The sequence below is a fragment of the Cnephaeus nilssonii genome (genome assembly GCF_951640355.1).
Source record: "Cnephaeus nilssonii genome assembly, chromosome: 8".
NCBI lineage: Eukaryota > Metazoa > Chordata > Mammalia > Chiroptera > Vespertilionidae > Cnephaeus > Cnephaeus nilssonii.
Window position 1 is genome coordinate 39,604,124 of NC_137079.1, and position 27,963 is coordinate 39,632,086.

The 27,963-nt window shown below is 47.6% G+C and overlaps 1 protein-coding gene across 1 annotated transcript; it reads right to left on the minus strand.

The window, feature by feature from the left end:
• Positions 1-24,241: 24,241 nt before the first annotated feature.
• Positions 24,242-27,808, minus strand: ZIC2 (Zic family member 2; the record flags this gene model as incomplete). The annotated part of the gene is made up of 3 exons (XM_079779341.1): positions 24,242-24,595; positions 24,813-24,976; positions 26,737-27,808. The coding sequence occupies 3 exons, from the start codon at positions 27,806-27,808 to the stop codon at positions 24,242-24,244; spliced, it is 1,590 nt and encodes a 529-aa protein (XP_079635467.1).
• Between the last annotated feature and the right edge of the window lie 155 nt (positions 27,809-27,963).

Consider the following 27,963-nt stretch of genomic DNA (forward strand, 5'->3'; position numbering starts at 1 on the left):
AGTCCCTCTTACCAGTACAATTAACCATTTTTATTCATTTTTTGTCAATCCAGAATTTCTTTATGCAATACAAGCAAAATACATTTCTCCCCTTATACTTAAAGGTAGCATAATATATAAACTTTTCAGCTCTTTGCTTCTTTCACTTTTTAATGTATCCTAGAGATCTCTCTACATGTCAGTATATCGATATCTTCTTCATTCTCTTTTACAGCTGCATTATATTGTATTTTGTGGATATACTATTTTTATTAAACCAGTCACCTATTACCAGACACACTGTTTCCAATTGTTGGCTATTATAAGCAATGATCCTCTCTAATAAAATGGTAATATGCAAATTAACCATCACTCCGCTACATAAGCCACGCCCACCAACCAAGCCACGCCCACCAATCAATCAGGGCAAGTATGCAAATTAACCCCAATCCAAGATGGCTATAGCCACAGAGAGCAAGGTTTCCCAGGTAACAGAGGAAGCCAAGCTTTCCATAGCCGTTGCAGGCCTAAGCCTCCAGTCAAGCTACAAAGTTTCAATTATAGAAGGTAAACAAATTCAAACAAATGGCGACAGAATGGAGCTTGAGAGAGCAGGCCAGGGTTGCCGGCGGCAACAGGGGAAGCAAAGCTTTCCGCACACCCTGGCCGGGCTCACCCGCTTAAGGCTACAAAGTTTCAATTGTAGAAGGTGAATTAACTACCACAGAAATGGCTGCCGCCCCAGGCTACAAAGTTTCAATTATAGAAGGAAAATAAATTCCAGATACCAGGGCCTCTGCTTGGGTTGCCAGGAGGCGTGGCCGGCCTGCAAACCACCACAGGCCCCTCGCTCAGGCCGCCCCACACCCCAAGGGAACCCCCACCCTTATCTGTGACACCCTTCAGGGCAAACCAGCTGGCCCCCACCCGTGCACCAGGCCTCTATCCTATCTAATAAACGAGTAATATACAGATTGATCATCACTGCAACACACAATATAGCTGCCCCCATGTGGTCAAAGATCCTGCCCCCATGTGGACACAAGATGGCCACTACAAGATGGCCAGCAGGAGAGGGCAGTTGGGAGGCACCCGGCCTGCAAGGGAGGGCAGTTGTGAGGGACCAGGCCTGCAAGGGAGGGCAGTTGAGAGGGACCAGGCTTGCAAGGGAGGGCAGTTGGAGGTGATCAACCCTGCAGGAGAGGGCAGTTAGGGGTGACCAGGCTGGCAGAGGAGGGAAGTTGGGGGCAAACAGGTTGGCAGGGGAGCAGTTAAGCATCAACCAGGCTGGCAGCGGAGTGGTTAGGGGGTGATCAGGCTGGCAGGCAGAAGCGGTTAGGGGCAATCAGGAAGGCAGGCAGGCAAGCAGTTGGGAGCCAGCAGTCCTGGATTGTGAGAGGGATGTCCGACTGCCCGTTTAGGCCCGATCCCACCAGGATCGGGCCTAAACGGGCAGTCGGACATCCCTCCAGGAGTCCCAGATTGGAGAGTGTACAGGCTGGGCTGAGGGACAACCCCCCGCCCTGCACGAATTTCGTGCACCGGGCTTCTAGTATTCTTATATATGCAGATGTATCTGGAGGATAGATTCCTAGAAGTAGAAATGCTAGATCAAAAGGTGTGGTAGACATAAGGCCTCCCCCCGCCAAAGATATGGACATCCTAATCCCAGGAACCTGTGGATATGTTGTCATATATACACAATCTGATTAAGTTAAGGACCTTCTTATTTCCACCCTGGGATATCTGGGTGAGCTGGATGTAACCACAGGTGTCCTTATAAGAGGAAATCAGGTCAGACAGGAGGGAAGATCCTGTACTACTGCCTTTGAAGATAGAAGAGGCCATGAGCCAAGGAATGTAAATGGGAAAGGACAAGGAAACAGACACCTCCGGAAGGAATGCAGCCCTAAAGGACAATTTTAGACATCTGACCTCCAAACTCTAAGACAAATTTGTGTTGTTGTAAGCCACTAAGTTTGTGGTAAATTGTTACGGCAGCCATAAGAAATTAATACACAGGGTAAATACAAATGTAAATTTTGTATATATTGCCAAATTGCCATCCATAAAGTTTGTCTTTTGTACTTCTATCAGCAATGTGCCTATGTGCAACTTTTGAATGTTTGTCCATATGATAGGTGAGAAGTGGTTTACCCCAGTAGGATTTTAATTCACAAGTGAAGTTGAACATCCTTTCACATATTTGAAAGATTTCTTTTGCTGAAACTATCTGTTAAAATAGTTCTACATTTTTCTCCTGGGTTGTTACTCTGTTCTTTATTTCTAAAAACTCTTTATATTTTAGGGCTATTATCTCTTTGTAATATGAATTACAAATATTTTCCCCTTAATCCTTTGTCTTTTCACATTGTTTGTGGTATTTATTGCCATGCATAATTTTTATTATTTGTATTTATTTTCACTTAACGTTTAAAGTTTTCCACATATAGGTTTTGCATAATCAAAAGATTTCAGCAGGGGCTGTTTTAGTTTATCCATAATGCATTAAGATTGTTACTTGCTCTAGCTGGTTTGGCTCAGTGGATAGAGCATCAGCCTGCGGACTGAAGGGTCTCAGGTTCAATTCTGGTCAAGGGCACATGCCGGGGTTGTGGGCTTGATCCCCAGTGTGGGGCATGCAGAAAGCAGCCAATCCTTGGTTCTCTCTCATCATTGATGTTTCTATCTCTCTTTCCCTCTCCCTTCCTATCTAAAGTCAATAAAAATATATATATTTTTAAAAAGATTGTTCCCTAATCTCAAGAGCCAAGTGTAGTGGTTGACATGTTTTGCTTTCTTATTTCTGCATAGATACTTCAAATGGAGGAAAATTCTAGTGTGAGAAATACACAGATGGCAAAATAAAATTTCAAGTAATCTAACACAATTTTTAGCAATGCCATTACTGCTTTAAATTCATTAAAATAAAAAAATTTGAAAATCCATAAATTTGCTAAGAGAATTATAAAGTGTTACCACATGAGTACATTTTTTTTACCCCAAGTGTATTTTGTTTTGTTTTTTAAAAATATGTTTTTGTTGATTTTAGAGAGAGAGGAAGGGATAAGGATAGAGAGATGGAAATGTCCATTGGCTGCCTCCTGCACACCCCCTACTGGGTATTGAGCCCATAACCTGGACATACACTCTGACCGGAATCGAACCAGTGACCTCTTGGTTCATGGGTCAATGCTCAACCACTGAGCCACACCAGCCGGGCATCCAAGTGTATTCTTTTGAATTTTATTTTTGAGAAATCCATCCCTGTATCTATAGAAAGACATTATTTCTCTCAATTAAAATCAATTAAGAACAATTTCTCCCCCTGGGTCCAGGTGAGGCCACGCGCCCCGGGGCCCGGGTGATGCTGGGTCCCGGGTCCAGGTGAGGCCGCGCGCCCCTGAGTCCGGGTGAGGCCACGCCCCTGGGTCCAGGCTAGACCAAACCAGAGGGAGTCGGACCTGCATTACCACCATTTGTCCACCATCCAGAACTGAAAAGTCAGTGCTGACATGTACACATAAGGAACTGGTGGACATTGAAATTGGGTCGCAAAAGAACTGTTGGTCCAGAAAGAAACTCACTACAGACTGATTCATTTGCCTGTCAACATAACTAATATTGCTCATCTCACATTCGGTTCTTATAAGTATATTTCTAGTAACACATGATCTCACTCATCTAGGGGAAATGATGAACAACATAGACTGTTGAACAAGAACAGACCCAGAAACAAGGAGGCATCGATCGGACTGTCGGGCCTCAGAGGGAGGGTAGGGGAGGGTGGGGGTAGGAGGGAGAGATCAACCAAAGGACTTGTGTGCATGCATACAAGCCTAACCAATGGTTAAGGACAACAGGGGGGTGGGGGCATCCGTGGGGAGGGGTGTGGGATGGGAATGGGGGGATGAGGACAAATATGTGACACCTTAATCAATAAAGAATTTTTTTTTAATCAATAAAGAATTTTTTTTTAAAAAAAAGAACAATTTCTGGATCACAGTGAGGCAATAACAACTAACTGAGTTACTACTAATTAGGATAGAAATTTAAGCAACTCAAAAATGAAAGCTGGGTAACTACATAATTTTTTACAAAAACTATTTTAAGTTTGTTTACAATTTAAACATTGTTAGCGCAGCTGGCGTGGCTCAGTGGTTGAGCATCAACCTATGAACCAGGAGGTCACGGTTCAATTCCCAGTCAGGGCACATGCTCGGGTTTGGGGCTCAGTCCCCAGTGTGGTGTGTGCAGAAGGCAGCCAATCAATGATTCTCTCTCATCATTGATGTTTCTAACTCTCTATCCCTCTCCCTTCCTCTCTGTAAAAAATCAATTATATATATTTTAAAAAATAATAATTTTCTCCATAAAGATCTTCAACATCTATGATACTTTTCAAAAATTGCATTTCAAACTTGTTTATGTTAGCATATAGGAATGTTATTAATCTTTTGTATACTAATACTGTAATCTATAATTTTGCTGAATTCTCATTAAGTTTTATCATTTGGAATTCTTACATTTTCCATATAAGCAATCAATAACAAGTTTGATTTCCTTTCTAGTCATCACGTTTTTCATTCTTTTTCTTTTCCTTTTGACCTGGATAGAATCTTCAATAAAATGTGGAACACTAGTTATGAGATTGGCATCTTGGTCTTGTTTCTGATTTAAAGGGGAACATTTTCCTCTTTTTTAAAAATACGTTTTTAGGAGAAACCAAGATGATGGCATAGGTTAAACACCTAACCTGCAGCCTCACACAACAATTTCAAAAATACAACTAAAAGTCAAAATGGACATCATCCAGAACCATAGGAAAGCTGGCTGACTGAAACGCCCACAAATAGAAGGAAAGAGAAAACCACAAGGAAAATCAGAGGAGCCGTAAAAGCCTGAAGTACGGAGACACGGGCACGCACGCGTGCGGGGAGGACGGAGCCGGAGAGGACGGGGCGGCTGAGTGCCTGGCTGGCGTTCTCTAGTGGGAAGGAGACAAAAGCTCTGGACTGCGCTGAACCCCAGCTCCGACTGCACTGAACCCCAGTTCCGGGCGAGACCCTGGGGACCCAGGCTCATACTGGGGGAATCTGGGCTGTAAGGCGGAAACACAGGGGAGCAGCAAAAGGCAGAGCTCCGGAGGCGCGCACGTGAATGTGCGCAGAGGATGGACTGTTGACTGTGCCGCTGAATTGCCCTAGCGGGAAGGAGACAAAAGCTCCGGACTGTGCTGAGCCCCAGTTCCGACTGCACTGAACCCCAGTTCCGGGCAAGAATCTGGGAATCCAGATTCATTGGGGGAGAGACTAGACTGTTTGGCAGCGGGCGAAACTCCAGGGCGCCTTTCTCTCAGAGGTGCTTGCAGAGAGTACAGAGGGACACTGAGACCCAGGAACCTCATAGGGCAGGGCTGACGGGAAGCCAAGGCTGTAGGCTCCACCCTGAAACTCCACCCCATCCAAGCTGAGCACAGAGGCTTTTACAATTTTGCAAGTCTAGTTGAATAAGGCTGTCTCCCGGCGTAGACACAGCTGATCCTCACAGCCAATTGGACTGGAGGTCAAACCCTCCCAATGTACCAACAGCAATCAAGGCTTAACAACACCAAGACTTTGCACTCAGCCCACAAAGGGGGGTACCAAGAGCAACCACCTAGGGAGATTGGGGAAGCTGAGCTACCGGCCCCTATAGGTCACCGACCACACAAAGCCACTCCATCAACACAGGGAGGCAGCCAAAATGTGGAGACACCGAAGCAGGTCATGAATAGAAGAGATGGAGGAAAGTAAACTAATGGACGACACAGTGTTCAGAACCACATTTATAAGGTTACATAAGAATCTTCTAAAAACCGTTGATAAACTTGAAGAAACCTTCAAGGACCTTAATGAGAATACCAAAAAAAATGGAAAAGGACCAGTCAGAAATTATGCATACACTGTCTGAAATAAAGAATATACAGAAACTCAACTGTAGATCACCGTACCCTAAGAGTCAAACCAAAGATCTGGAACATGAGGAAGCAAAAAACACCCAACCAGAAAGGCAGAAAGTAAGAAGAATCCAAAAGTGTGAGGATAGCATAAGGAGCCTCTGGGACAGCTTTAAGCGTACCAACATCTGAATTTTTGGGGTGCCAGAAGAAGAGAGAGAGCAAGATACTGAAAACCTATTTGAAGAAATAATGACTGAAAACTTCCCTCAGCTGATGAAAGAAATAGACTTACAAGTCCAGGAAGCGCACAGAACCCCAAACAAGAGGAATCCAAAGAGGATCACACCAAGACACATCATAATTAAAATGCCAAGGGCAAAAGACAAAGAGAGAATCTTGAAAGCAGCAAGAGAAAAACAGTTAGTTACCTACAAGGGAGTACCCATACGACTGTCAGCTTATTTCTCAACAGAAACTATGCAGGCCAGACGGGAATGGCAAGAAATATTCAAAGTGATGAACAGCAAGAACCTACAACCAAGATTACTCTACCCAGCAAAGCTATCATTCAGAATTGAAGGTCAAACGAAGAGCTTCACAGACAAGAAAAAGCTAAAGGAGTTCATCACCACCAAACCAGGATTACATGAAATGCTGAAGGGTATTCTTTAAGAAGAGGAAGAAGAAAAAAAAGGTAAAGGTGAAAATTATGAACAACAAAAAGACATCAAATACATACCTACCAACAAGTGAATCTAAAAATCAAGTGAATAAAAAAATCTGAAGAACAGAATGGACTGGTGAATATAATAGAATCAGGGACAGAGAAAGGGAGGTGACAGACAATTCTCAGGGGGAAGGGGGTCTGAGGGGTGCAGGAAGAGATTGGACAAAAATCTTACACCTATGGATGAAGATAGTGGCGGGGGGGTAAGGGTATGGGGTGGGGTGGGGAATCAGGTGGAGGGGAGTTATGGGGGGGGGGAGAGAAACACCTATAATAATCATCTGAACAATAAAGATTTATAAAAATAAAAAAATAACGTTTTTATTGATTTCAGAGGGGAAGAAAGAGAGAGAGACAGAGAAAGAGAGAGAAACATCAATAATGAGAGAGAATCATTGGTTGGCTGCCTCCTGCACACTCCACACTGGGGATCGAGCCCTCAACCCAAGCATCTGCCTGGACCAGGATTGAACCGTGACCTCCTGGTTCATAGGTTGATGCTCAACCACTGAGCCACACTGGCTGTGCAGGGGAATATTTTCTTAAGTTTACTCTGAGGTTTATAGGATACTCTTTAAAAAAAAAAAAAAATATATATATATATATATATATATATATATATATATATATAATTATATAAATATATAATTGATTTTTTACAGAGAGGAAGGGAGAGGGATAAAGAGTTAGAAACATCGATGAGAGAGAAACATTGGTCAGCTGCCTCCTGCACACCCCCTACTGGGGATGTGCCCGCAACCAAGGTACATGCCCTTGACAGGAATTGAACCTGGGACCCTCAGTCTGCAGGCTGACGTTCTATCCACTGAGCCAAACCAGTTAGGGCTATAGGATACTCTTTATCATGTTAACAGAATTCTTTGATCATTCCTAGTTAGATAAGTTTGAATTAGAAATGTTTTGAATTTTACCAAAACATTTTTCTGTCTTTAAGATGATCATATCACTTTCTTCCTTTAATTTGTAAATGTGTTAGATTCTATCAGTAAGTTTTCTACTATTAGGCCATCCTTGAATCCGTAAGAAATCCTCCTTATCTAAGATTGTGTTTTTATACACATGCCACATTTGATCTACTCATGTTTTACTTAGGATTTTGTATTACATACATAAAGTTTATAAGTGAGACTGGCCTATACTTTTTCTTTCTCTTACTATCCTTATTAAATTTTACCACCTTCATAGTTGGGAAGTTTTCCTTCTTTTTCTAAAAATTTTATTAAACTGTTCATATAAAATAGAAGTGATGTGTTCCTTGAAAGCTAATAGTCATGAGCCTTAAATGTTTAAAAGCATCATGGGCCTGGTGTGTTTTATTAACGAAAAATTTAAAACAAGTTGTTCCATTTGTTTAATGGTTGTATGTTCATAAAGGTTTTCCATTTCTTCTTAAAGCAATGTATCAAATAAAGAATATGTTAGGCTGCAGTACAATGTTGAATAAAACTGGTGAGAGCTGACACCCTTATCTTGTTCCCAATCTTAGGGAGAAAATATTCAGTCTTTTCCTTTGAGTATTATGTTAGCTGTGACTTTTTTGTAGATAGATATTCTTTATTTAGTTGAGGAAGATGCCTTCTATTCTTAGTTTACTGAGAATTTTTACCATGAATTACTCATATTTACTTTCTATATCATATTCTGTTTTTTTTTCTTTTTATATGTTTTTATTTATTTGAGAGTGAGAGAGAGAGAGAAACATTGATGTGAGAGAGAAATATAGATCCATTGCCTCCCACATGAACCCTGACCAGGGACCGAACCCACAACCTGGGCATGACCAGGAATCAAACCTTTGACTTTTGGTGCATGGGCAACCCTCAACCAACCCTCAAGCCACAGAAGCCACGGCAATATTCTCTCAGCTTTTATTGTGTTCCCATCATGTTTTTAAACACCTTAATGAGTCAGCACCATTACTATTTTATATATGCAATAATTGTTTCAATGTTCCCACGTGTTGATGATCAGCTTCGGTATGCACCGTTTCTTCTTGCAGTCTACTCTGTCCTTCTGGGTTTAACAGACTTATTCCTACTGTTTCTCCTATAACTTTCTATAAGAATTATCAAAGGGAGGTGATCAATTTCCACTTCTGTTTCTTTCTTTCCTTCTTCTTTTTTATCCTCACCCAAGGATATTTTCCCATTGATTTTTAGAGAGTGGAAGAGAGAGAAAAAGACAGAGAGAAATATCAATGTGAGAGAAACACATCAATTGTTTGCCTCATGCATGCACCCTGACCGGGGCCTGGGCCTGGACCGGGGAGGAACCTGCAACCAAGGTTTGTGCCCTTGACCAGAATCGAACCCGGGACCCTTTGGTCCGCAGGCCGACGCTCTATCCACTGAGCCAAACTGGCTAGGGCCCCATTTCTGTTTCTAAAACTGTTTTTATTTAGCCCTCACTTTTTAATAATAACTTAGCTGGGTATGGCATTCTGGGTTATAGTTTTTCTTTCAGCCCTTTCAAAATATTATTGCTTTGTCTTCAGATGTCTCTTGTTCATGTTAAGAAGTGTGTTGTTAGCATAAATGTTGTTTCTTTTTATATGATCTTTTACAGTTTGTTGGTGTTATCTTGTCCATCTCTGAACATCCTAAAGCAATTTATTGACATTTCTTTTAGTCACTTATTCTACTTTATATTATTTAGTCATCCTCCATACTTTAGTTGACTTTCCTTGTATTATTTAGTCATTTTATATAATTTCCTTGACTCTGCCATGAGAGAACAAGCTACCTGGCAATGGACTAAATGTTGTACATCTTTTCCTATAAGGAGGCACCATGTTCTCTTATGGAAAGGGGAGTGGCACATTAAAATAAAAATAAAAATGCCATTATCTGAGTTTAGCAACAGAGGCTCCTCTCAAAGAGTGCCTGTATATCAACTTTTGATAACTGGCTAATATTTAAGTACAAACAACAAATGAGAAAAATGTCTATGCATTGACTGTACTATTCACAGTTTATTGTTTGGCTTTCAACAGATGGTTGGTATTTATTCTATGGACTACTTAAACATCAAAAAGGTATTTGCTAAGCTCAGCAAAGTTTTCATCTGCCAATATGGGAATTTATTAGTGTATATACAGATCTGACTGCGTGAATTTATTGGAAAGGGGAATACTCTCAATTATTCCCCAAGAATATAGTCTAAGCCGTTTCCACCATCGGGGTGCGGGCATAGCTGAGCAACTCTGAAAAAAATAAGAAAACAACCATCTGAAATCTATTTACATGGAAAGACGTGGAGCCTCCGTGAATAAACTTATTGTCCAAGTTTAGACAAGAGAAGATTAGGTAGCTTGATCTTGAAACAAAGTCTTGGTGCTTAGAAGAGATGAGTAATTTTGAATGCACCATAGTTCCTGAGACTGGGAATTATCCCTAGCTCAGATCACCATGGATTCTCATCTGGGTTCTGAGGAGAGAGAAGGCTGTTAATAAAAATGAAAGCCCCGCCCAGCCAGCGTGGCTCAGTGTTTGAGAGAGCAGACCTATGAACCAGGAGGTCACGGTTCAATTCTGGGTCAGGGCTCATGCCCGGGTTGTGGGCTCAATCCCCAGTGTGGGTTGTGCAGGAGGCAGCCGATCAATGATTCTCTCTCATCGTTGATGTTTCTATCTCTCTCCCTCTCTCTTCCTCTCTGAAATCAATAAAAATATGTCTTAAAAAAATGAAAGCAGCTGTTTATTTTAAAACCACTGACAGAAGACACTGCAGACCATTTTAACCCTCTGACCGAGTTTATCACAGCTAATGGACTATGAACTTTGGCATCTCCATATTACCTGCACATTCCTCACCTGCTATCTGCAGAAACAGCAGCAACAATGCACACAGAAGAACTGCCTGACAAAAGGGGCGACACCCAGCAAAATGAGCAACAATGGGTGCAGCGAGGCAACCAAAGGGTATGAAAAAACCTACAGAAAGTAAATCATTGAAGAATGGATTTAAAATGTGATATGCTATTAATACTACTAAATCTGGCAGCTTATCAGACTTGTTATTGAAAATACCGAAGACATCTCTTAACCACCCTAGAAATATTTGGAGGGAGTTTTACCAGAGACAGGGCCAGGGGAGCACCCAGTACTAGGATCAGGGCTAATTTAACCATATGGTCAAGGTATGAGAGAGAGGAACAAAGTCTCTAAGAATGGTGGGGGAGTACTACTTAGAAAGGTGAATGTGTAACTTATTCCTCAAGTCTTCAATGCAGTCAATTTTTGTTCATCGGCTCCTACATTTTCCTCTAGGTTAGACATTTTAACAGCTATGAATAGAATGCCCACAGATACCGTTCACAGAATGACAGCCAAGATGGTACAATGTCATCCAAGGTATGGGGGTGACTCTAAAGTTTAATCTGACTTCAAAACAAAACATGCCATTTTAGTGTCAAATAATGCCTTGTACTTACCTTCCCCAGAGGTTTTCCAATTGTGTCCGGGCAACCTCTTTTCTCCGCTTTTCTAGATCAGAGAATGAATACATACACTTCAACGATTTGCTATAGCCTAAACCCCAAATGAAAGCCTAGACCTCATCTCTCCTACTGACATTTTTTTTTTTTTTTTTTTTTTTTTTTTGCAGAAGCAACACTAACCCTCATCCTAACGCAGCGGTTGTGGGAAGTCAGCGGAGTCAGAGCAGCAGACAATGTGAGGAAGAAGGGGCTGAGAGGCAGAGAAAGAAAAGTGACTCCATAGCACTGAGTTGAGGAGCAACCTTGTATCCTAGGGGCCCTGCAGACGCTGGAACTGCCCTCGTGGGCTGCAAGCAGGCATTTCCAGATCAGGATGAGTGCAGACTCAGAGAGGGGAGCTGCCTCCCAGCCCCAGCGGTTTCCTCACTGTAATTACACGCCAAAAATAACCCAGCGGTGAAACGCAGCCATGCCAAAGCACTTCAGGTATCGGTTAAATTCCCCCCCTCTTCTTTATGAATTTGTATTATTTATAAGACACTTGACACATGTTTAAACACTTACATAGCTCCTCGGTTTCAGGAAGCGTGGCTTGTTCAGCTGAGGGGAAGAAAGCATATAATGAGGGAGTTAACAAGGGCTGATATTTTTTTACAACATTCTTTTAAAACTGAAAAACCTCTTTAAACACCAGGAACAGCTTAAACAGCTCGCGTTAGGCCTGCGGGGCCCAGTGTGGACGGTCCCTCCTGGACGTGTTCTGCCCGAGTGTCATCCGACACAGGGGGCGTGACGGGCGGCGGCGGCCACGTGCGCCCCGAGGCCTCAGCCCCGCCGTCCGGCCTTGGGGTGCCCGCGGCGCCCCGGGAGGCCGAGGCCGAGGCCGAGGCCGGGAAGGCGGCCCTTGGACCCTGGGCTCGCAGGGCAACGGGAGCGTCGGAAGAGCGGCCCCGGCCGGCGGCCTGGAGGAGGCGGCTCCGAGGCCGCGGGCGTGGGGAACAAACGAGGCCCGCGGCGTGGGGTGGCCGCCCCCACCTCGGGGACTAGCTCGGCCGCTGGGCTGACCCGGAGCCCCGGAGGCCGCTGCCCTCCAGCCGCGTCCCTCCCTCCCTCGGCGGCGGCGGGCGGAGAGGCGCGCCCCGCCGGGAAGGGCCGCGCGCAGGTCCCAGGGGCGGGCCTGCAGGGCGACCTGGCGGGCGCCTGGCCTGTGTGCGGGCGGGAGGTGGACAGGAGCCGCGTTCTCTCTCTCCCGGGAGTCCGGGAGCTGGGAAGCCCGGGCTGCGGGGCTGCGGGGCTGCAGGAAGCACCTGCCTCCGCCCACCTTGACCCCGAGACCGCCTCCCTCCTGCCCAGCGCAGAGCTCCTGGCGCCCCTCGGGGGCCGACCTGGCCGAGGGCGCGAAGCCTGGCAGCGCGCAGCCTCGAGGGCTCCTGCCTGGGGGGCGGCGACCCGGGTGTCCTAGACCCAGCCCGGCTCCCCCGGGCCGAGTCCGACGCCCCCCAAGGAGGGAGCCTGGATGGAGGAATTCCTCCCGCTTCCCTTCCAGAGTCAAAAGCCCGAGGCCGTCGGATCTGCAAAGAGGAGCAGTCGGGCGCGGGCACGCCAGCAGCTGATGAAGATAATGGTCCCCGCACACACAGCCCTGCGCCCAGGGGCGCGTGCACACACACACACACACACACACACACACACACACGCCTCATCCTACTCTGCCCAACCTTAGTATTCCGGGCATGCGGTTTTCAACAACTTGCTTGACACAATAACAAAGACATTTAAATGCCAGGACGCAGACTTCACTTTTTAACCTGCTGAGAGGAGCTACTTTCAAAGCTTCCCCACCGCGAACAAACTGACAAAAAATATGGGGTGCTCTTATAAATTAAACACCTTACCCTCAATGCAACGTGTGTTAATCAGGTTTCTAAGGCAATAGCCATCTCTGTCTTTTTCCTATTCACCCAAATAATGCCCAGAGAAGGAACCCCTTTACACAAGAGAGAGCTGGGGGGAAAATGAATTATACCCATTGCTAGTAAAAATCACCTTAAATCAATAGAGCACCACTTGAACTTGAGTTTCCATTGTTTCACTGAATCATCAATGTTTTTAATTAAACAGAGCTACCCTTTCTGTTAAAACATTACATAAAAGGGTTAGGTTTCTACTTTTGTTGAGGCAGCTGGCGTTTGTTGGCTGTTGTGTTTGAGCAACAGACTGTTCAATAGAAGCGAGAAATAGCTCAACGGGCTCTTAATAGACCTGTTTCAACAATGTACCTTGAAAAGGAATACATTGTGTTATTGTGTTAGTTTGCTACAAACCTATTAAAAGAAAAATAGCATCCATCAGGTCTAACAAAACGCACTTGTAGTATACGTACTTATCTGCTTCAAATACACTTCTTGGCACAATGTCTAGAATTCAACTAGATCATCAAGAGCTGGGCAGAAGGACACATACCGGTTAGGTAATGATACACGGGCTAAAAATAATAATGAAGGAGGGTCTGAGCAGACGGTAATCGCTACTTTTTGTTTGTTTATCATGAGAACTACAGGCAGCCCAACTTCAATTGAAAATATATTGCAAAAGTGTGGACTCCTATGACAAAAACAATTTTAAAAAAATTTCTAGTATGGGAATATTGATTCAAATCCCATATTTGGAACGAATCAGATACACTTTTGATAGCAATTTGTTTCAGAGGAGGATTCTGGGCAGAAGCGATGCGTTTTTAAAGCAGAATTAAACAGCACAAAGAGATTTTTTTTTTTTTTAGGGAAATGCGTGAAACAAACAAATCGAAAGCAAGGGTTCCAGCCAAGAGGTTGGGGAGCAGCGCTATCTGGCAGTAGGAAAGGAAGTGCTTCTTGAAAGTGCTTTCTTAAAAATTATTTTAAACTTATTTTATTGTACTTTAAACACAAAACGAAAGTTTAAGCAAAGAAATAACCGACTTTGCCATTTTAAAACAGAGCCTATGGTACATTCCAGAGAGGGCTACCACCTGGACCACAACCCTTAGAAAAACAGAGGGGCAAATGATGAAGCTAATTTAGTTCTGAGATACACTTAGCAGAAAAGACACCCAAGGTAGCATCTGTCAGAGGGAGACATCTTTTGCTCCCAGGAAAGGCAATCGGTTTGGTTTCCAACCTGAGTGCCCAACATTCAACTTTCAAGTGCAAAAGTGTTGGCGGCAGGAGAGAAGAATACACTGCCTACCAGTGAACTCAACTGTCTACCCCAAAAGAGAACTTACACAAATTACATTAGCACCCTCTGCATAATATCTACGTTAACAAATAGATAAAGCAGGATTTTGCCCAATAAAGTCAATTAAAATGTCTTTTACACTTCTGGATTATTAAATTATCATGTGAAGATTTAGAAAGATGTCACTGGGAAACTTTAGGTGATAGTTTTGCCATATTGGTATTAGACTTTTCTAGAAGATATTTGAAGCCAGCTGTCTGATATGACTGATCTCTTCCGTTTAAACATTTCCTTTTTTTTTTTTTTTTTCTCAAGAAGAGTGTGTGTATGTATGTACTGGGAAGAATGGATGATGTGTTTGATTTATACTGTAAGACTTTTACCTGATAATGTCTCCTCTCTAGTCCAAATCAATTTTTTGAATTAATTCCCTTGGATTTAAAAAAAAAAAAAGGAAATGAAATCATAAAGCCAAATTGCATATTGTGAAATTAGTTTCTCATAAGATTGACAAAAGAGTTCACATTTTCAAGGTGAGGTGTTTTGGTTTTTTTTGTTTTGTTTTTAATGTATCAGATAATCTACCAAAAGGGAAAGGAAGTTCAAATAAACTGGTTTGCTGTGACATGAAATGTTGTTACTGAGGCTATATATTTTTAAAATCTTTGATTTTCATTTAAAATGCTTAGGAATGTTTGCTTGTCAAAAGTTAAGCTATCCATGGACAAATATTCAATGTAATTTAATTTGAAGAGATTGTTCAAATAAACGAAACAAAAAAAAGTCACCAAAAAGGTCATTTGGAAACCCAGCAGAGGAAGAAATGTATTTTAGAGGAAGATTGTAATCTGATTCCTTGTTTTGTTCATCTTGAAAATCCCTGATTCTTCACTTTGCAAAGAATTGTCAGTGATATCTGAAGACTAAATATTTTACTTATTTCTCTAAAATAAAATCCAAATAGTATGTACTTATAATTTACCTCCCCTAGAAGAACTGGAAGAAGAGGATGACACAAAGATTATTTTCTATATGCCTCTCAAATTCTTCCTAGAAAAATACTTCTAGTCTGTTAATTCATTGTCATTAATATCTAGAAAAGTCTTAACCAATTGGATCATTAAAAAATTCTTTACTGCCACTGATCCCAAGCGGCATCTTATTTAAAAGATTCTGTAGAGTACATTTTCAAAGCATCAAGTTTCTTTTCTGTTTCTTGGTCTTCCTCAGGTAGGTAAGTTAATATCATTTTGAATTTCCTTTTGGTTTCTTTTGCCTTTTAGTTCAGACAAATGAGACGCAAGAGGGGTTAATAGTTTTAAACATTTCAGTGCCATTCTCTGGTGTTTGCCTGAAAAACGGATGGCCGAGTCACTGCCCGCAGCGCCAGACATTCAGCTGGATCCACCCCTGGCACAGTCGTCCCAGGGAAAAGATTCTACTGCCAAACTTGATTAAAAACAGCCTATCAGTTTCTGCCCCATTAAAGAACTGTGAGGCTTTAGAAGCTGAGCAAACTGCCTCTGAGAAAAGCGGCTGAGGTCTGTACCCCTTTTATATGGGAGTCAAGAGAAGCTCCAGAAAAGCAGTAGGTGACGATACAGTAGGTGATGATAGTGGGCTGCAGAAGGACAAGTTGTCCACCAAAATGCTCAGCTAACATCACTGTACCTGATTTAAGTGCTGAGAAAGCGCGAGTCCACCTTATCACTTTTCACCTTAATTTGAAGGGAAAAGGGAAACGCACAGAGCAAAGACCTCTGAGATGCTTGGGAAATGTTAACTTGTTTCTGAGTTCCTTTTCTTCTTCTTCTTCCTTTTGGCAAATACATCAAAATATTCTCTCTTTGAAGTTATATTTTGGAAGATGCAATTAAGAGAAAAATATTAAAATGGGAAAATTAACTAGAAATGAGGAGTGTGTAGGTTGGTGAGTAAAGTAGATACCTGTCAGCATTTTCTTACAGATAAGTAGCTGTTAGTGTTGTTTTGCTTGTGGTATTTATGAGGTAAAAACCAAAGGCATCCAAACAGGAATTTAAATTTGAAGAGAAGTGGGGGTTTTCCTGATGTGTTTCAATAATAAAATGAAAAATTGTGTCTGCATGTGCCTGTGTGTTCTCTTTCCATTTGAAATTTTATTCCAGAAAGTGGTGCAATTTGTTACTTTTTTTTTTTGTAGGCACAGGAGGAGGAAAATATGATACATTTGGGGATTTTTCAGTAGAGCTGTGTTTAGTTTTAATTTTCCTGTATTTTAAAATAAACACTTTGACCAAAGCGTGTTTGATCTTTGCAAGAAGGAAATATACATTGTGAAGGAATGTGCAGCGGTTGGGTATGAAAATGGGGTTGTGACTCACAGCTGCGGGCAGAAAAAAAGGCGTCGTGGTGTCAGCCAGAGGTGTTCAGTCTAATAATTCAAGCTGTAAACTGTATCCCCTAAAATTACCTACATAATAAATCATTGTGTGAAGAAAAAAAAAGTTTGGGCTGAAAAGTGTAAGTGAAGCAGAATCCCCAGGAGACTCCAATGCTGGGACCTATTGGCAATGATGTGAACTATGGGCTTATTTTGTCCAAAACTTTAAGGATCAGAATAATACTGGAAATTATTCTGGTGCAGCTGATTTTTATTTTTTGTCTTGGTTTTCAACACATGTCTATATAGCCTGTTGTAGAAATAGGCTTGCTTTTTTTTTTCTCTCGCTCTCTCTCCTGATCACACAGCCGAAAACTGCTTTATGGGATTTAGAGTCAATTTATACAGCTTCCAGAGAAGACTCAAGAATGGCTTTATTTTAAGAAAAATAGTATAACTAAATTATCAAATGCATAGAGGCAAGAATGGAGGCAGAAATTTTTCTAAAAATTCCCTTGGGGTTCTGTCTCAGATTTCACTCTTGCTTATAGGTACCAAAGAAAACACTACATTTATGTAAACTGGTGAAGTTGCTTGCCTAAGAATTCACTGCTAGATTGAAACACTTAGACCCTGCGGTTGGCAAAGCCATTGCCAAGTCGTGGGGAGAGAAACGGGACTGTTTGGGGATGGAATGCACCGGTTTGGAGTAGAAAGGAGTTCCAGTGCCTGGGGAAAAGATTCAGTTGTCAAGAGGAAGTTTAAAGGCCAAGGACACATGAAGTCTTTGAAACAATAAGGGTGAGGAAGTCAAGAAGCAGGCTCCCCAAAGCCACATTGAAACAATTTATTTTATAAGATCCCCTACATTTCCAGAATTAGTGAGCAGAAGAAGCGCCACGCTGGGAACGCGGGCTGTGGGCTCTGCGAGAGGGAGAAAGTCAAGTTGACACGGCTCTCTTTCGCCTGGGCATTTCAAATGAAAATATAAGGAGGAGGGCGGGGAGGGAAGGGGACAAAACCGAGCTCGCGAAGACGGACTCGAGCGAAGTCCGTAATAAAGATTAACTGGAAAAGGGAAGTTCCTAGCAACTGAAACCCCTACCCTGGCTCATTAGTATTCATGACTGAATGTCCAGCGTTTCTGTTTATCTTTCTCGCAGGATCAATATCGGAGCAGCATGGGCCGGGGAGGAGCCCCGGCCAGGCCCCTGCGTGCGCCTGACCTTTCGCGCCCTCCCCACAGGTCAGAGCATCTTCAGAACCGCCCGGCCAACGCCGCGCCCAAGCTCATTAAAGCCACCATTCATCTGCCGGCGGGGGAGGGCGGGGGGCCCGCGGGGAGGGGAGAGGTGCTGCGGGCAAACTGACCCAACCGACTCCTAGAGTTTTGAGAAACCGCACTCGGCCACACCAACCACTGCGGGCCCAGTGGGCCGGGAGAAAGGAAAGGAACGAGCCGCGTCTGCAGCAGGAGGCCCAGCGCGGCTCCTGGCCAGGCCCTCGTGGGCTCTGCCCGCTTCCACGCCCGAGATTTTGTGTGAGAGGGAGGCAGCAGAAGAGCCTCCTCCGCGCCCCGGTCCAAAGGGCACCCCCGGCTCAGCCCCAGCTCGGCGAGGCCAGGAGCCTCCCCAGGCCTCCGCCGGCTTCTGGGGAGCACCCAGGTGCGGAGCGTTAGCTGTGCTAGTTATCTCTGACATTAACATTACTATTATTTCTACCCCCCACCTACTCCAGCGGCGCGGCGCTTCAGCTGGCTCCCTCGGACCACCGCCTTGGCCTCAGGGACAGAAAAAAATCCTGGCTTCAGTAGGTTAGGAAAGGAAGGGGCTGGAGCAGGGGTTGGGGAGGTGAAGAGTGTGTGTGTGTGTGTGTGTGTGTGTGTGTGTGTGTGTGTGGCGGGGGTGGGTGGCGGGTGGGAGGGTAGTCAGCTCCTTCTTCCCTCCCCCCAATGCACACACAGGGTGAGAGGGCGTGAGGACAGGCCGGACCATCTGGCCCATGACATTCCCCGGGTAAATGGGCCAGAGGGACCCAACTCCCACCCATCTAGTCTCCCTGGCGGCTCCAGGTGTGCGCCTCGGGAGTGCGGCCTGGGCTGTGGACTCTCAAAAGCCAAGTTGGGTGCACTTGGCCCCCTGGGGGGCGGGGCTGGGAAAGAGCGGAGGGGTGAGGGGAGCATCTCTTGATGGGTCCTCCCGCCATCTGCCCCCAATCTCTGCGACTCAGGTCCATCCCTCCCACGCGAGCCCGTGGCTGGGGTTTACAGAAGGAGGTAGCGTGTAAGCATGTGAGAGTGCATGCGTGTGTGTGCTGGGGCATGGAGAGAGATTGAAAGAGACTCGTGTGTGTGTGTGTGTGTGTGTGTGTGTGTGTGTGTGTGTGTGTTTCTGCCTGTGTGCACGCACGCAAGTCAAGGGGTACCCCTAGTCTGGTCTGGGAGCTTCGCTGAACCCTGTTCGAATGGCGGGGCAGGCAGGATGCCCGATGCGGGACGAGGGCAGAACGCAGGGGCTGTAGACCCATGGAGGTGTCATATCTTCAAAAGCGCGTCCGTCCTAGGGAGTAAAAGGGAAACTTGGGAGGGGACCAGGTGGCCTCAGCGAGGACAGTTCCCACACGGGGCCCTGCGGGGGCGGGGCGGGAGCGGGGAGACCCTGGCCCCGGGGCCCAGCCCGACCTCTGGGCCGCGGCGGCTCAGGGGCGGGGCGGGGCGTGCACAGTGCGGCCCCAGCAGCCCTACAGACTTGACCATGAACTCGAACCCTCGGGCTGCCTTGGTTAAGGTTGATAGAAGTTGTCATTCGTAACACCCTGTTCAGACGGCTACGGCCCAGCGGGACGGACCTGAGGGTTTATGCGCGATCGTCTGCCCGATCACCCGGTCCAGCCTGAAGTACCTAGAGTCTTCCCTAACATTAAAACAAAGCGAACAAACAAACAAACAAAACCAGCAACCATCTGTTGGGGGCTGGAGGGGGGTGAGAGAGGAGGGGGGGGGGCATTTCTCCAGGCCTGCTCTGAGCTGCTGGGTAAAAATAGAAACCGTTTATTTCGGACTGCTGGGGGTGGCAGTGGGCTGAGCAGCTCCGTCTCTGCAGAACCAGAGCGCTATTATCAGGCTATAATCAATCAATTCACCGGTGTTTATTAACTGCCCACTTTGGATCCCGAGGGTAGCGTTCCGTGTCCATTTAAGCAAAAACGCATCCAAGGTTCAACTTAGTCGTGGTGGACTGTTATTTTGAGGCCTTGAGGTCCCAGCTCTTGGATGCAGGCCTAGCGGGGGCTCTTCGGGTTTGTTCGGTGGAGTGATGTGGGGGAGGGGAGGACCGAGTCCCTAGTGCGTCCTGGGTGGGTGCCTGCGTGTCCGCTATGTTGCTGGTGCACCCATCAGGGACCTACCAGAACTCATCACCCCCCCTCCCCCCACCCCGTCCTGCGGACCCGGGCGGGCCTCGGGTCGCCTGGGAAGCCCAGGCCTTCCTAGGTCCCCCCATGATGCGGGAGAACAAGGAGGGGCGCAGGGAAACCCAAACCTCCGGGCCAGCCTGTGGTCTGCCCTTGATCTCCGAGTTTTGTGCGGAAAAGACACCACTTGAGACGGAAAACATCCGTCTGAAAAAGAGACAAAGGGGCCCCGGGGTAGGGAGTGGGAGGAAGAGAGAAGGTACCGGCAGGAGGAAAAGGCTGGGCCGGCGTGGGCCGGGCCGTGCCGGGCCCGGGACCTGTTTCCTTCCCTCGCGCCCCCAGCAGCCTGCCCCGGCGCGCGCCCGGAGCAGAGCGGACCCGGCCTCTACCCTGGGAGTGACCTCCTCCCCGCCCGGCACTTCAGGGGACATCAGGGAGCCAGGAGACGCTGATGCCGATGCCAGTGATCATGGTCGTCATTAATAATGCAGCGAGGATCACGATAATTAATAATAATAATGATGGCCTCCCGAGGGGGCCCCAGCTGCCTCCGGATAAAGCGACTCTTGTGCGGAGGGCAGTCCGTGGAGCGGAGTACGAGGGCAGCGAGCCTGGGCGCCCTGAAGTTCAAGGTGACGAGCAGACACCGTCCTGCGGCCGCGGCGGTCTGTCTCCCAGCGAGCGGCGAACCATGGCACCGCTCTGGTTCCTAGAGGGAGGCGAGGGCGGCCTTCCGTTTTGTGGTTCTGAAGTCAAGGCCGGGGCAGGCTAGAATTCAGGTCCTTTTAGGTGGGGAGTTTGGGCGGGGGTGGGGGGGGGGAAGCGGGTTTGACGCCGGCACCTTCCACCCCAGGGCCCGGGCGCCTCGTGGCGGTGCAGGTCCTTGGGCCGCCAGCACCCGCGCGCGCGCGCGTTCCAAGTGGAGCGATTCTGACAACTTTGATATCCTGACACGTTGGCCGTCTCCCCACCACCCCCGCCCCCGTCCTGCCTCCGGGATTCGAGGGGCCCCGAAGAAAGGCGGAGGTTGGGCAGCGACGTCGGGTCCGTGACTTGTTTGGACAAAGCGAGCTGTGGGATGCAGGGGCCGGAGCACTAGGAGCCATTTTGCGGGAAAGCTGCCCCCATCGGTTCCTCACTGTCCTAGGGTGGACTGGGAGACCGCTCCCAGGCGGTCACCTTCCTTCTCACGCCATCCCCCTTCCCACCTTTATAGCCTACTGATAACCAGGATAGCGCCGGGGCGCCCGGCAGCTCTCCGACGTTCAGATCTGGAAAGCGATCCAGCCATGGCTGTGAGATCATCCTTCTCTTCTTGCTGGGTTCCTTCTCCCCCCAAATGAGAAGCAAACCCCCAAGGCCTTGAGTTGATATTAAAAGTCCCACCTCCCCCATTTCAGCCTTCTTAGATTTGAGAGATGTCTGAAAGCCAGTAATTTACACACACACACACACACACACACACACACACACAGTTTACAATATTTAGAATAGACCATCTCATTCTTGCACAAGTTCTAATTTTTTTTATGATTCCTTTGCCCCCTTCCCAAGATGGGTTTGGAAAACCCTAAAGGATTTTCCTCACAGCTTATAATGTGTTCAGTGAAATCTCCCCCAAGGATCAGTAACATATGCCAATTATTTTAATAATTTTCCTTAATATTATTAGGGGTTATAAATTTGATTTTAATAGGGTTGATTGCTTCAGGAGTTGGCGCTTGGGCAGTTCTCAAGGCTGCTGGGGAGGGCTAGTCCAGCATCTGTCACCCTCTGGGACACACACACACACACACACACACACACACACACACAGCCCCGGGGCTGGAGTCTTTCCCTCCCCTTTGAATAGGTGTCATGGCCTCCAAAGAGGTCAGGGTTGACTTTCTCCCCTCAAGCGGCCCTTAGGCCTAGCCTGCCTGGGCCCTACGGCTCAGTTGAGGGCGGAAGGGGAGAGATACAGCGGTCTCTGCAGCAGCCACCCGTTCTGTGTTCTTGTTCTCCGCCAGCAGAGTCCTGGGCATGCTGGGGATCCTTTGGAAGTGTCCCTGCCACTGCCCAAATCTTTTCACCACTGGGTGCGGGGGTGAGACTGGGGCACTGGCAGGGCCTCGCAGAGATACAAGGATACTAAGGAAAATGAAGATGCCTGGATTTAGAAAGAATTTCCCCCATCCCTTCCCTTCAATTACTAAAATTGCCTTCCTCTTTGGAGCGACTTGTTTGGAAATTTTGATAAACTCTTGCAGAGGAGGGGAAGTGAGTCTGCAAACAGAGAACGCTGGTGGTCAGGGTTCTGCCTTACGTCCACCTGGCTGTTTTAGTCTTTCTAATTTTCTTTCACTGAATTCTTGAAGAGATTCTCTTTCATTCTGGGCCAACGGTTTTGTAGCTTTCCAAAATTTAAAAGTAGCCGATTTACCACCTTCTTCCCTCGAACCTTCTGTTTATTGGCGTGCAGTGGCGGTGCAGATAAGCAGGATTTCTTGAGCAAGCTGTTAAAATTTTCAAGAAAAAAAAAACACAAAAAACAACACACAACTTTTGGTAGAAATGGTCCCTTAGACTGAACTCACTGGGCCAAGTTCAAAAACAAAGCACTCAGCTCAGTTTTACGTGTGCAATTAAAAATAACTGTACCTCGGCTTTTCAGAGGGAGAGGGAAGGGGGCAGGGAGGAGGGAAAACAAAGAATAAGGAAATATTTAGTGCTCTTAAATCCAGTCCAAATAGCTGAAAGAAAGGCATTCCCTCAGATAATGGAGCCATTAGAAACTCTGAAGGTTCCTGCCGCCCTTCCTCACAGGGGCTTTCCAAAAATTTAATTCACCCTCAGCTCTGAAACAAAGGACACAGAAAAGAATTTTGAGACTTTCTGCCAAGGGGGAGTTTGGCCCAGTTTCTCTGCGCACACACACACCTTCCTCTCCAGCATGTGAGGCGGTGCGCTCCCATTCATTCCGGCGGCGGATCCATACCCATGTGGACCCTCAGCTGTCTGCTCCCATTCTCTTCAATAACTTCGCTACGAAAAAAATAGTATGTTCATGCAGTTTCAACACGTTTTATTATATTTCTGTATGCATTACTTTCAAAACATATCACAAGAAATGATCAAACCACTTAAAACCTTCAAATAAAAAAATCTGAAACAGTTTATGCCCACAATTGTACATATTTATAGTTAAGAAACATTCTTTATAAATATTGTTTCCTCTGTAGCAAGTTAATACCATAATTTAATTACAAATGGATAAATATGGTCACGGGTATTTACAGAAGGAAGGGTGTTATTAAGGAAAAAAAAAAGCTAACGGCACGACGTTTATTCCCCCACCCCCCACAATCTTTCATACAGGAACTAACAAATTGAACTCGCAAAAGCACTAAAACATCACATGTAAACCCAGCTAACAGAAAAATACATTCACAAGCGTTGGTGGTGGTGGTGTGTATGTGTGTGCTGTGGGGATCGGTATGTTGAAGAAACAGAAGGGATACTTTGGCACGGCTCATTTTTTTCCAGTCTATAGTTGCATGAAAGTTTACAATCAAGTTGCCTCATAAAAGGAACACAATATTCAATACCACAATACAAAAGAAACCATTTTCTTCCACGTTACTTAAAGAGAAACTGAGTAAACTAAAAAGAGAAAAGAAGAGGCCCATCACGTTGGGGAAGGGGAGAAAAGGCAGGGAGGAACGCAATCCAGAGCATTACAAATGGACAAACTTCTATACACCAAGAAGCCATTAAAACCACCTCGGAGAAGGAAGGAGTCCGCTATGTACAGTTTGCCAGAAGACTGGGAGTGCGGTGAGAAGGAAAGCGGGCATGAGGGAAGGAGAAGGGGGTTTGGTTCAATATTTTTATGGGTTTTTATTTTTTTTAATTTTTTATTCCTTATTTTATATTTTCAGCTTCAGAGACTCCGTTAGGGATATTTTTGCTTTTCATGCCTAGGTTATTTAATAATAATAATAAAAAAAAACAACTTTGAAAAATCCTTCTGCTGGTAAAATCATTTTTGTCATCATAAAAATCAGATTCGTAATTTTAACATCACAATCACAGGATGCCCTTGGTGGTGGAGGGCGGCTGCGCCAGGGCGGGGACTGGGAGAGGGAGAGAGGCCCCGGCCCCTCACACGTACCATTCATTGAAGTTGGAGGACAGACCACTGTGGCCCCCGGCTGTCCCGCTGCCCCCGCCAGAGCCGCCGCCGCCCCCACCGCCCGCGCCGCCGCCCCCGCTGCTGCCTCCGCCAGAGCCGCCGCCGCCTGCGCCGCCGCTGCCCGAGCCTCCGCTCCGATGCACGGCGGACACCGCCGCCGCCGCCGCTGCCGCCGCCGCAGCAGCCGCAGCCGCCGCGGGGGAGAGGTTGGAGCTGCTCTGGGGCTCGGCACTGGGGGACACCAGCCCCGGGGGCGTGGACGACTCATAGCCCGAACTGGCGGCCGGGGAGGACTCAGAGCCCTGCGGGGAGGACTCATGGACCTGCAAGACAAAAGCCGGGAGGGGAGACCAAAGGGGACTGGGTGTGAGTGCAGCTGCTGTGGGGCCAGGCCCCCGGAGGAGCACCCCAGAAAGACCCCCTGTCGCCCTGGCCCTGGGGACCCCATGCCTTCCCAGGCCGGCTGAGGTGGTTCAGGCTGGCTGGGAGCCGGCGAGGCAGCCGGCCGCTGCGCCCTTGTGCCCGCCGCCCCGGTGGTACCTTCATGTGCTTCCGCAGAGAGCTGGGGTGCGTGTAGGACTTGTCGCACATCTTGCACAGATAGGGCTTATCGGAGGTGTGGACGTGCATGTGCTTCTTCCTGTCACTGCTGTTGGCGAAGCGCCGGTCGCAGCCCTCAAACTCACACTGGAACGGCTTCTCGCCTGTGGAAGGCAAACACGGGCACTTGCTGTGGACACCCAGGCCCCTTGGGGGACTCCCACCCACCCTGGAGGGGGCAAGGCCTCTGCCAGGAGGGAAGAAGGGTCCCTGAAACAGATGGGTCCCCCTCCGTGGCAGAACTAAGATGAAATTAATAACCCTTTCTACCTAACGGTCCTGCTCATTTATTTCATATTTTACTTTCTTTCAGGCTGACGCCCATGGCCTCAAATGTTTAACTTGGGGTAGCGCCGCCTTTCAATCGAGCTTCTTGGATTTGTAGCTCCCAACAAGTTAGTCTGGCCATGGAGAAGCTGTTATTATGACAAAATATTTGGGGCATTATGAAAATCACACAGACTGCAGGGCTGCTGTCGGTTTCTCTCTGGGGCCAGTAGGCAATTAGATTTGGAGTTGCTGTGTGTTGTTTGGGGACGGGCTGTGCACAGTGACTGAGCCAGTATTCTTCATCCAAAATTCTGCAAATTAAATTAACCATAATTCTAGTCTCGGTCCCAGCTTTTTTTTTTTTTTTAAATAAGTTTGGGGGAAATGTAAATATGAGAGATAAGGCAGCATCTCGAGATTGCAGAGGCACCGGCTGGGCAGTGGGGGTGGGGGCATTAGCAAAGGCTTTCAAAAACCTTCCTGTTAATTTTCTGGCGGCCCCTGCATCCTGTTGCCAGAATTCCAAACGCTTGGAGTCATTTAGAGGTGTGAGAACTAACATTGTTCCACTTGGAAAGGGGACCATTTAACGTTAAATTCCATTAGCACCTAAATTGTTTTTTAAAGACATCCGCTCAGACACAGGACCCGAAAGCAAGCATTTCATGCAAATAAATTTCTCAAATTTTAAACCTTGTTAAGCGCTTGTCTCGCACCTCGCCTCCCCCCCTTCCCCGAAGAGAACAATAGGCCGCTGGCGCATCCCCACCTCGGAGTAAATATTGACGGGGGAAGTAGCTAAAACATTTGGCTTTCTTTTAGGAAATCGTCTGGCGCGGTTTTGGCTGGTCATGGATGAATTATCTATGAGGCGAGAGGCGCGTTCTTTTGCGGCTCTCTCCTGTCACGCGATTGCTCCTCGGGCCGCGCTGCCGCGGGCGCTCGCTAACCGGGTTGTAAGGTCCAAGTGTGGAATCTTAAGCCCTCCGGTGCCCATTAGAGAATGTCCCAAACTACTGCGATCTCGCCGTAAAAGCCTCGAGACCAACCCTGAGATGGGCTTTACCAATTAAGAGATGCTTTACCGCTTGGGCTCACACCAGACTCATGTAATGGGAACCAGTCCTGTGAAGACGTTTTTGGAACGCGGGTAAAACAAGTGCGAAACACACAAGCCACTCAAACAGACCCACCCGAAGCAGAAAAGCACATTCAGGCAAGCTGGCAAATCCGCTCTAGGCTCCATTCCCAGGCACGGAGTGGGAGAGCAGTTTTATTTTGTGCGCTCTCTTTAGAACGGAAATTATTAACCGGGCTGGGCAATTATGAACCGGGTGAAGCCAATTGCATCACCCAAAGCGTCCATTTGATGTGACACTGGTTATTTAAAACTCAATTTCCACACATGGAAAAACCCAGCCCCGTAATATTCTTTCATTTTCCAACAAAAACAAGCCGCCGGCTCTCTTGCACACACACAAACACACACCTCCCGTCCCAGAGTAAAGGCTGGCGGCCGGTGCGTTTCCCTTAGCACATCAACCACGGCCGCTCTTCCCCTCCGCGTCCCGTCCCTGCTCCGGACCGCAGTTACCTGTGTGGGTCCTTTTGTGGATCTTGAGGTTCTCGGAGCGCGCGAAGACCTTGCCGCAGCCCGGGAAAGGGCAGGGGAAGGGCTTCTCGCCCGTGTGCACGCGGATGTGGTTGACCAGTTTGTATTTCGCCTTGAAGGGCTTGCCCTCGCGCGGACACTCCTCCCAGAAGCAGACGTGGTTGCTCTGCTCCGGGCCGCCGACGTGCTCCACCGAGACGTGGGTCACCAGCTCGTGCATGGTGCTGAAAGTTTTGTTGCAGCTCTTCTTGGGGTTGCTCAGCTGCTCGGGGTCGATCCACTTGCAGATGAGCTCCTGCTTGATGCACTGCTGCCGCATGTAGCGGAAAAAGGCACCGGGGTGATGGTGGTGGTGGTGGTGGTGGGCCGCGGCCGCTGCCATGTTCATACCCATGTTCATATTCATGGGGCCATACTGGTTGTGGAGCTGTGCCGCCGAGTAGGGGTCAGTCCGCGGGCTGGCCACCTGGCGGTACTGCTCGGATCGCCCGAACACTTCGCCCGGCAGCCCGAGGCGCATCTGCCCGTTGAGCACATTCTGTGAACCGTGCGGCCCGTGCTGCTCAGGGAGGCCGGGGAAGAGGAGGTGGCCCTGCGCGTCCGAGTGCGCGTGGTGCAGGCCCCCAGCTCCTGGCCCGAACAGCCCGTGCTGCCCGCCGCCCGGCGCCGAGTCCCCGAAGCCGCGGCTGCGAAACAGGAAGTCCCGGGTGGAGTTGAAGGGCGGCCCGGAGTAGGAGCCGACGTGCGCGGCGTGGGGCCCGAGTGCTGCGGCCGCGGCGGCAGCGGCGGCGGAGCCCGGGTAGGCTCCGGGGCCCTGAGACGTGAACGCCGAGCTCTGGCCCGGGGACAGCTCGTGGGCGCCTGGGTTTAGCTTGAAGGCGCCCATGTGTGCGGCTGCCGAGTCCACGAACCCGTTCTGCGCCGCCGCCAGGCTCAGTTCGCGGTCTTGCATTTCGGCGGCGGCGGCGGCCGCCGCTGCAGCCGAGTGGTGATGGTGGCGCGCGAAGCTGCCCACCCCGATGGCCGGGAACTGCGGCCCCGCGTCCAGAAGCATGGCCAGCGCGCCCGCCCGCCTCGCCGACCCCGGCGAGACCCTCGCCTTCTAGGCTCCCACTCCCGTTCCGCGCGCAGTGAGTCCGGCGGCCGCCCGGCTCCGAGCGGAGGCGGCTGTGGCGGTGGCGACTTCAGCCCCGGGAGCCGCGTTCCGGC